Raw genomic sequence first — 9948 nt, 5'->3', positions numbered from 1 at the left:
ATTTTTGTTTTGATCCCGAATCAAAACATGACTAGAAGATTTGGATGTTGAGAGAACAAACAGAAAAAAAAAACTTGGAACTACAACGGTATTTGCCCTCAATATAATTTTAAAATTAGAAAAAAGAAAAATTCGGCATCATAATTTATACGTTTATCTCTTTCTTAAAATTAATTAAACAACCTACTCATACATTAAATTATTCAAGCGGCATTCATTTTGTCCTCTGGATAATTCCATCGAAGAAAAATTACAAATTTCAAATGTGGGAAATCCCGAGCAGAAATCCAGTGCAACACCACTACACATTTCTTTTTAAAAATACCCACTAAAATATCTCCACGTGTCAATCTTCAACCCTTTACCAAGTCATATAGATCAGTCCAATGAAATCAATTCCAACTCTACACACGTGTAACGTCCAATAAAAACCCCTAACAATTCGTGTAGTCACCAATAAAAAAACGCCACGTATCACAAGCGTCTAGTTGGTATCTTTCTATTGGCTAATATGTCCACGTCAGAATATATTTTCTTTTTAATTAATTTTCAAGATCCATTGTGAAATTTATGACGTCGACTCCCTATATAGTCCCCAGTGCTTCTCATTTCGTTCCCCCAACTTCGCCAGTTCGTTTCTCCTTTCCTAACTCTCTCTCTCTCGCAGAGAAGCTTTGTAAAGCTTGAAGCCATGGCGTTTAGGGTTCGAAATCCTAATTTACTTTCCTTGATCCTTCTATCTCTCGTTGCTATCGCTTCGGCTAAGGTGTTTTTCGAGGAGCGTTTTGATGGTATGATATCGTTCTCTTACTCCGCTTTGTTTTGTATAATTTCCAGATCCATTGTTTTTGGTTCATTAATTTGCGTGCATTTTCATACGTTAATGAATATAGAATGTGTGTTTAGACTGTTCAAGTTGAATTTGTTTTATTGCGTTGGATCGGTTGCTTTGTTCGATCTGTTACTGATCTAAATGTGTTTGTGTGAAAAATTGATGTTCAGGTTACAATGTAGACTGTTCAGCATAGATCCGTTTCGTTTATTTGTGTTTCATCGTTTTAGAATCACGAAATGCTTTGATTTTTTTTTTAATCTGATGTATGTTGATAATTTTGGTGCTCTTTGATTAAGGCTTTTGATATACTGAATTGTGATGCATTGTAATGATTTACCTTTCGAAATGATCTTAAGCGAAATTTTGGTGCTGGATGTTGTTAGGATATTGTTGTTTCCTTGGGTCGACTAGACGCCAACTGTTGTTATGGTATTTAATCGATGAAATTTGTTTTGATCGTCACTCTCTGATACATTTCCAGAGGTTTTAGAATATGAAACTTGTGTTGAACTTGTTGTCTCAAATGTCTTCCGTTGTATCTATATCGATTTATCAGCAGTTGCTATTTGGTTTGGTTTGATTTCGAATTCTGACTGTGTTGGTAATATTGAAGATGGATGGGAGAAGAGGTGGGTTAAATCCGACTGGAAAAGAGACGAAAGTTTAGCGGGAGAATGGAACTACACCTCTGGAAAATGGCACGGAGATGCTAATGACAAAGGTAAAGCTCTTATTGAGTCAATTGTTTAACATTAGTTTTAATTTTCCTTATTATTGAGACTTCCCGTATGTACTAGTGGGGTGCATACCTATGTTTGAATGGTTTCGAATATTTAATTGCTCTTTTCTTTGGATGTCATAGGTATCCAAACTAGCGAAGATTACAGATTCTATGCTATTTCAGCCGAGTTCCCTGAATTCAGCAACAAAGATAACATTCTTGTTTTCCAATTTTCCGTCAAGCACGAACAGAAGCTTGATTGTGGAGGTGGATACATGAAGTTACTTAGTGGTGAGGTTGATCAGAAGAAATTCGGTGGTGAAACTCCTTACAGGTTAATACTGAACTCAGAGAAGTGTCGATTTTAATTCATTTATTTTTTATTATGTATTATAAATAATGTACAACTTTCTTTATGATTATGTGTTATTTATTCCCTGCAGCATCATGTTTGGCCCAGATATCTGTGGCTACAGTACCAAGAAAGTGCATGCTATTCTCAACTATAACAACACTAATCACTTGATCAAGAAGGAAGTTCCCTGTGAGACTGACCAACTCACTCATGTTTACACCTTTGTCATTCGTCCTGATGCAACTTACAGCATCCTCATCGACAATGTAGAGAAGCAAACAGGTAGTTTGTACAGTGATTGGAGCCTCCTCCCTCCAAAGAAGATCAAGGATCCCGAAGCCAAGAAGGTAAGGACTCAATGAGCACAGTAATGAGGAAGCCATTTTACAATGACGTTTGACGTTGTGGATTTTTATTGATGTCTTTATGTATGATTACTTGCAGCCTGAGGATTGGGATGACAAAGAGTACATTCCTGATCCAGAAGATAAGAAGCCAGAGGTAATGATGCCCTAGTTATCTAGATCCTGCCTGGTAGCGAAATTTGTAACATATATCTTGAGTATATGTATTCTGAAATTCACTTGTTTTGTGTAACAGGGGTATGATGACATCCCTAAAGAGATAACGGATCCTGATGCCACTAAGGTAGCTATTGAAAATTTCCCTTTTAGCCATCTCTTTAAGGATAATCTCTGTTATTAATGAGCCAAGCTACCTGTTTCAGCCCCAAGACTGGGATGATGAGGAAGATGGTGAATGGGTGGCCCCAACCATTCCCAATCCTGAATACAAAGGCCCATGGGAGCCTAAGGTTGGTTTATGTTGTTTTTGCTTGATGCTAGCTTTCTATTTTCTGTTGGAAGATTTTAAATATTATCCTTGTTCTTTTCAGAAAATTAAGAACCCTAACTACAAGGGGAAATGGAAGGCACCATTGATTGACAACCCAGGTTGGTTTCAATTGATATTATTAAATCTCAGCTGTATTTTGACAATCATTATTCTGTTTAATAACTTTGTTGCTGATTATCTTGATCTCTTTGCAGACTTTAAGGATGACCCCGAGCTCTATGTTTACCCCAACTTGAAATATGTTGGTATTGAGTTGTGGCAGGTACAACTTCCCTCATTTTTCTTCACAAACATTTCTGTTTATATATCTTGTTTATGCCTTCATAATACATTAATGGTCCAAATGATTGGAAATCAGGTGAAATCTGGCACCTTGTTCGACAATGTCTTGATTACTGACGATCCAGAATACGCCAAGAAGGTTGCCGAAGAAACATGGGGCAAGCACAAGGAGGTACATTTTAAACTTTCTTGCAGTTGCCTTTCTTTCCCCGTATTTTATCTACTTGATTTTGATTGAATTTCATGTATCTTTTAAGGTGGAGAAAGCTGCATTTGAGGTGGCAGAGAAGAAAAGAGAAGAGGAGGTAACTTTTTTGTTTCTAACTATTTAACTTAAAACATTCTGTCCTGAATTGGAATTCTTTAATATAAATCCTTTTCGAGAAGTTCTTTTGGAATGTCCATTTAACTGTTGATTTTGTTTCATTCACTAGGAAGCCAAGAATGATCCAGCTGAATCAGATGTAAGTAATCATAAAGAGAATCTTCCCGTCTTGAAAACTACAACTTTGAAGATGATTTCCTCTGTGATATAATTTTGATGATGTATGCTTTCTTTCTACTAGGTCGAGGATGAAGACGAAGACAAATCAGAGGATGCAGATGACTCTGACGTAGAGGCAGATTTGGACAAAAAGGACGATGATGGTGAGGACAAGGATGACGACAAACATGTAGGGTTTTTTCCCCTTCTTTATTTCCTATTGAATAATTTACAATCCGAATTTATGCGTTCTGACCTTACAATTGATGATTTTATTGCGTTCAGGATGAACTGTAAGGGAGAAGAGGTGGAGTTCGCTTGAAGAAATTTTCCCTTTGTCCCCCTTTGTTTTTTGTTTTTGTTTTTCTAGGTGTAGAATTATCCCTTGCAGAAAAGAAACAGTCTTCTTGATTTGCTTTCATGCATGAAATGAATGACTGATTTGCTTATAATTTCAGTTTTTGTTTCAGCCGCCATTAGGAAAAGAGATAAGAAAAAAATAGGACAATTTTATGAATCGATGTGGGGTTCTGTGCTGGATTTTAAATTGAGTTCTCTTGCAAAAATATTATATTCTCTTGTTTGGATCCCTAATTTTTAACTTCTCTCATTATCTCTTTGGACTTTGATTATTATATGATTTGTAGTTTAAAGCACTTTTTGGCCATCTAAAAGCATTTTCTTGAGCACCTAACAAAACAACCTTTGCCACGACTTTAAACAGCGGAATTTAATAGATGATTTGAAGGACAAACTTTTACTATTTGTGGTTTGTGGAGCTCAGAAATCTATATGCAGTATCAGTATTGATCCATAAATAGTGGACCTTGAAATTAATGGTGAGTTTGAAAGGAATATAACCTGCTACAGAATAAAGAGGGAAAAACATTATATCATTTTTAAAGTACTTGCCAATTAAGGTATTTGTGATAAGATCTTATGCTTGTTGGGAATATTCAAGGACGTTGATATTTTTCTTTGATATTGTTTCGATTAGAGTATTGTCATAATAGTGCTAAATAGTAACAACAGTTTAAAATAGTGAAACGAGTCTAACGGTGGTTATTACAGTTGCCTGATGTCTACTTTGGCTTGGCTATCCAAAGAGAGAAGATTATAGGCTTTCTAATGTTCATGTGGGAGTTTATATGGTTGCCATTGTTGGCCTCACTTAATGGAGTAGGGGCCAGGGAAATCTACTTTCTTGAATCTCCTTTTAGGTGATTTGGTACCGACTAAAGGTGAACTTCGTCGGAGTTGGAAATTGTAGACTGGGAGGGTACTCATAGAACTTTGTTGACCACAAAAATATAAGGAACCAGAACAAAACTGTTTTTGTGGACAAGTGGAGAGAAGAAACAGTTTTATCAAAATAGATTTACGTGGTTTCCTATGTTACCTTATCCTACATTCACAAGTAGAGAGAATAAACAGTTTTATCAACTTGGTCCATCTTTATCCTAATCTAGATGATCTGAGTAAAAAGGAGGTTGTTCGTGGAATTCGGACTGCTAAGTCACAATCATCTTACTCTCATTGCCAAGTTATTTAGTGGGTAAAATGCTAAAGTTGTATCTACCTCAATTTCCATGTTAAACCTTACGTTTTATTGTTAGATGAATCCACAAATTACTTGGATATATAAGTAGAACATCTATCGAATAGAGTGAGATTGCAGCTAAAATAATTTGAGAATAATAATAATGGAAAACCCCTAAACAAAATAAGGTAAAAATCATGGATAAGGATCGAAGAATTCCACTATATAAAATGAGTTACAAACTTTCTTTTATAACAAATAATAAGCTCTCTTATAAGAAGACTCTATTTTATCTCATAACTTATTTGATCTGGAATTTTAAGATAATTTGACAACCATGGGTCTCCGCAGAAACTAGCTATCAAGCAAATTCAGAATAATGTGAAAAATCTAGTAGTCACAAATTAGTCAAAATTGGTCTTAGACAAAATATAAGATTCAACGACTTTGAATAACTCCTTAAAAAACTTTTGAACAATAAAAAAATCTAATCATTTTGAGGAGTAGGAGAAAGGATGAAATTTGGATAGTTGAAAATGGAACTGTGGTGTTCATCCCAGCAACATTTGAGGAGTATAATGATGGATTTTGTTAAGGAAAGTTGAGGTTGATGATTAGTTCTTCAACAAATCTATCTTGATAAAGGCCTTGGATTTTCAGCTTCTTTATCCAAAAATAATTTTTGAAATCTCTTATAGAAAATCACTTTATGATATTCAAAATTGAAACTCTAAATTTAGAAACTTTAGAAACCAAAATAGAATTAGACTTAAAATTCAGGGATTAATAATTTTTTAGTTCAATTATGTTCCATAACTCTATATTAGTAACACAAAATCTAATAACATTTGTAATTAATATTATTGTTCTTTCATTTCAACCAACTATACTCGCTTTGACTTATCTATCTTTTATTTAATAGTAATAAATTAATTTTAAACATTCATCATAATTCAAACAACTAATTTTTTTTTCTTTTTTATCGAAAGTTCATATTATATATATGAGTTGAATTATACTCATATCAATATTAATTTTTATTGTCATTTACTAGTCGACTGAAATGATTATGTAAATCAATAATTTTAATTTCTCTGATAATTTATAGTTACACAAACTTCACATATATTATAAATTAAAAAGAAAAAAGTTTATACAAAATGAGAGGGGAAGAAAATAAAAGAGAGAAATGGAAAGAAATTTATTAATTTGAAGAAGGTGGTGTTGAGTTTTTGGGCTTCTTTACAATCAAAACAGGGCACTTCACACTCTTTGCACAATGGTTGCTCACACTCCCAATAAATGCCCTGCAAAATTTTGAAGTTCAAAACATATTTTAGTGCTTAACCTTAATATTTTCCATTGCATCCCTATTACAAACTTTAAAATTTAGTCTCAAATATTAAGAAAAAAAAAAAAAATCAAATTTAGTTCTAATAGATAAGTTAGATGCATTAATTTTGTACTCTCTTATTTTAAAATGAGAGGTTCGGACTGTTACACCTTGATCGACAAAAAATTTAAAAATTATTGACACTTTTAAGAATAAGATCGGTTCTATCCAGATTTATAAATCGAGGAACAAAACTTATAATTTAATTCTTTAAAGATATCTCATAGACCAATGTGTGACACATAATCTTTGGGTAGACTTTTGTTAACATTATGCAAAATTTGAAAATATTTTCTTTTAGCTCGGTTTGAAAATAATTTATCATCTCTATGAATTTCACCTTTCTTAAATAAATGTTTGACTTCTTTGTAAAATTTCAAAAACAAAACAAGTTTTTAAAAACAACAGTCCCATTTGATAATAATTTATTTTTAATTTTCTGTTTTTAAAATTTATATTTGTTTTCTTCCCATAATCAAACACCCTTGATTAAAAAAAAAAACCCTTAAATTTTTAGTTAAGTACTCAAAAGAAAAATTATTTTTTTTAGTTCCTAAAATTTAAATGATTTTTTAAAAGTAGTATTTATAAATTTAATTTTTTAAATCTAAATAACCACCAAAATAGGTTGAAAATAACTTGCAATCAATCTGTGACCTTTATCCCAGTACAAGCTCAAGCTGGCTTACAAAGAAGATAAGATATTCTAGTTATTTTAGATTGAAAAGTTATAAGTATACTAAAAGTCTTCAACACACAATGATCTAGTTTTGATTTTATCAACTAACAACCAGATAATTGTAAACACAATTATTTTATTTTTTTTTTTTAAAAAAAAAAGACATAAACACTATTTATATTACTAAGACTCGGTTTAGTAACCATCTCATTTCATATTTTTGGTTTTTAAAAATTCATTCTAGAAATGCAAAAGTCCAATGATCGAATTCTTAGCCAAATTCTAAAAACAAAAAATTTTAAAAACTACTTTTTTTAAAAAAATATTTTTACCGATAAAAAAATGTCAAATTATTTAAAAAAGAAGATTTCTATCGGCCTCAATCACAAAAGATTAAAATTTTACTATTTTGTATAAATAGTTTTTCTTATTTTTCTATTATTGAAAATTCTCTCAATTTTTTAAATTATTGATAAAAAATAGATTAAAAAAATAAATTTAATTTAAAAAAAACACAAAAAAGAAAATAGTTACCCAATATATCTAAATTCCAAGGTTTCTTTGTAAAATTCAAACTTTTGAGATGAAGAAGAAAAAAAAAAAAGGAAAAAAAGAATGGTGTTAATAGTCACCTTTTGATTGGACCATAGCCATGGCTACCCATAACCAACACGTCAGCACCCAATTTCTCCACCATTTGACATATCACATCCCTTGCATCTCCACTTTCCACTCGACTCTCCACTTTCACCTGTTTGTCACAATCTCATTTTTCTCATTTACACTTTTTTTATAAAGTTTAAAAAACAGACACAAATATGAATTTATTCCAATTTAACCTTTAAACTTAAATAAATAAGTGAATCAATCGTTAATTTCATTAAATTGCCATTTATAGAAATCTATCCACCGTTTCACATATAATCCTAATAAAACTTCTAAATCAATATATCAGCATTGTATTTTTCAACTAAATTAAAAAAATTATATAAATTGATATACCTTTCAATGTTCAAAATTTAAATAAATTTAAATCGATAAAATTATCAATTTAGAATATAAATGGATATTTGTCCAAAAAAAAAAAAAAACTCATAAAATATCTTAAAAAATAAATCTCAAGAAAAAGAATATCAATTGAACAATATCTTTCATTTCGATGTATTTCTAATTTTTTTTTTTTTTTGTCGAATTTTGAGCACAACAATATTTTCACTTAAAATTTTAAACTATAGACATATTAAATAGTTTTGGTATAAAAATAATATTAAAAATAAGACATTGAACATGAACAAATTAGGGAAAAAGAAGAAGGGACTCACATTGTTTAGATCCTTACATAGCCTCTTGGCCTTCTCCACCACGGCCTCTGCCACGTCATAACTATACCTATCCAACGTGGCCATTATATCCGCAGAAAACAAATACCCTACAAAAAGAAAATGTAAAATTACCAAAACAACCTGAACCGATAAAAAGAAAAAAGAAAAAAAAAAAAGAAAAAGAAAAAGAAAAAACTTATCAACCTGATCGTTCTTCTGTTGGATGCAAAGTTTGAAATCCATCATCTAATAATTTATTTCATACAAATTTGAATGGTTAAAAAATTATTTTTAACCATAAAAGTATGCAACAATTTATTCTAACTAAATAAGTAACCATTTAGTCCGCTTTAATTATTTGATACAAGTATTGTTGAGGTATATATAAAATCAAGTTAAAGTTTCGAAAACTAAAAAAAAAAAAAAAAAAAATTTAATTTTGATTTTAGAATTTGAGTAAAAAAATAAATTATTTTACCTAACAAAAATGCAAATCCTAAAAAATTAAGAAAAAACAAAAAAACAAAAAACAAAAGACAAAAGCTTGGCTTGATAAGTTGGTAAAGAAAAAGTGTGTGTTGATGGATCTAAATTGACGAACCTGTGCCATCCAAGGCGGTATAAATGGGACGAGGTGGTCGGGCGTAGAGGAGGATAAGGGTATCTTTGGAATTTTGAGAAATTACATTCTTCAAACACCAAGACAGCGCGTACAAGCTCTCCTCCCCTTCATCGACGGCCACAAGGATCTTCCTCTCACGTTCTGACACGTCACCCATCTGATGATCGGACAATTATCCAACGGCCAATATGGTATCTCCAAAAACGGTTGCAAATTCTCAGTTCTACAAGCGATGTAGGCAGTTTGCTTATCAGAGTCCAAACCACCGGCGATATTTATAGCAGAGAAAGAGGGAGACAAGTTAAAATTTCTTTTTTCTTTTTTTTTTTTTAAGTAAACATGAAAAACCATTGCCGGTTTTGGGTTTGGGGTTCCGGTTTTTTGGGTCTGGAAAAAGATAAATCTGTGGGCCATTTTTTTTGTATTTATTTGTTTTTAAAAAAGAAGAGATATTTACATATTATTAATTTATTATTTAAACGCTATAAGCTGGTTGAGGAATATTGAAATGGACCCCACTTTGATTTATTCTTTTGGATTAATTCAAATTTCGAACTTATCTATCTCTTTTATCTTTTAAAAATATATATATAATTAATGTCTGCCACGTGGTTGCCTACTTACTATCTCTCCTAAAAACATACATGTAAATATACCATGTTTTTTTTTTCCTATTATACGGAGTTTTTTTAAATGGAAAAAATATATATTTTTGGTGGTTTTAGATCTAGTTTTTATTTTGTTCTTAGATTTTATAATTTACATATTTAATTTTAAGTTTTGAGTTTTGTTTCGATTTAATTCATAAGTTTAAAAATATTATAATTTTATCAATAAGATTTGAATTTTGTTTCAATCTG

The 9948-nt window shown here is 31.2% G+C and overlaps 2 protein-coding genes across 4 annotated transcripts; one reads left to right on the top strand and one right to left on the bottom strand.

The window, feature by feature from the left end:
- Positions 1-570: 570 nt before the first annotated feature.
- CRT1A (calreticulin 1a) lies at positions 571-4126 on the top strand. Its single transcript, XM_039034310.2, has 14 exons — positions 571-791; positions 1449-1556; positions 1698-1890; positions 2000-2258; positions 2356-2412; positions 2512-2559; positions 2639-2725; positions 2807-2864; positions 2961-3028; positions 3125-3220; positions 3306-3353; positions 3483-3512; positions 3615-3722; positions 3818-4126. The coding sequence occupies exons 1-14, from the start codon at positions 692-694 to the stop codon at positions 3827-3829; spliced, it is 1272 nt and encodes a 423-aa protein (XP_038890238.1). The 5' UTR covers positions 571-691; the 3' UTR covers positions 3830-4126.
- Positions 4127-6139: 2013 nt separating this feature from the next.
- Positions 6140-9483, bottom strand: LOC120079864 (universal stress protein A-like protein). 3 transcript variants are annotated; one of them, XM_039034311.2, is made up of 5 exons: positions 9068-9419; positions 8671-8712; positions 8467-8573; positions 7777-7895; positions 6140-6379 (listed from the first exon to the last, which is right to left on the bottom strand). In XM_039034311.2, the coding sequence occupies exons 1-5, from the start codon at positions 9243-9245 to the stop codon at positions 6277-6279; spliced, it is 549 nt and encodes a 182-aa protein (XP_038890239.1). In that variant the 5' UTR covers positions 9246-9419; the 3' UTR covers positions 6140-6276. The 3 variants fall into 3 exon arrangements, with proteins under 3 accessions (XP_038890239.1, XP_090171052.1, XP_038890240.1); XM_090314926.1 differs by having other exon boundaries at positions 8671-8682; positions 9068-9370; XM_039034312.2 differs by lacking the exon at positions 8671-8712 and having other exon boundaries at positions 9068-9483.
- Positions 9484-9948: the final 465 nt, after the last annotated feature.

The sequence above is a fragment of the Benincasa hispida genome, chromosome 6 (assembly GCF_027475165.1).
Source record: "Benincasa hispida cultivar pf3 chromosome 6, pf3_genome.v1.1, whole genome shotgun sequence".
NCBI lineage: Eukaryota > Viridiplantae > Streptophyta > Magnoliopsida > Cucurbitales > Cucurbitaceae > Benincasa > Benincasa hispida.
This window is presented reverse-complemented; position numbering and strand designations above follow the sequence as displayed.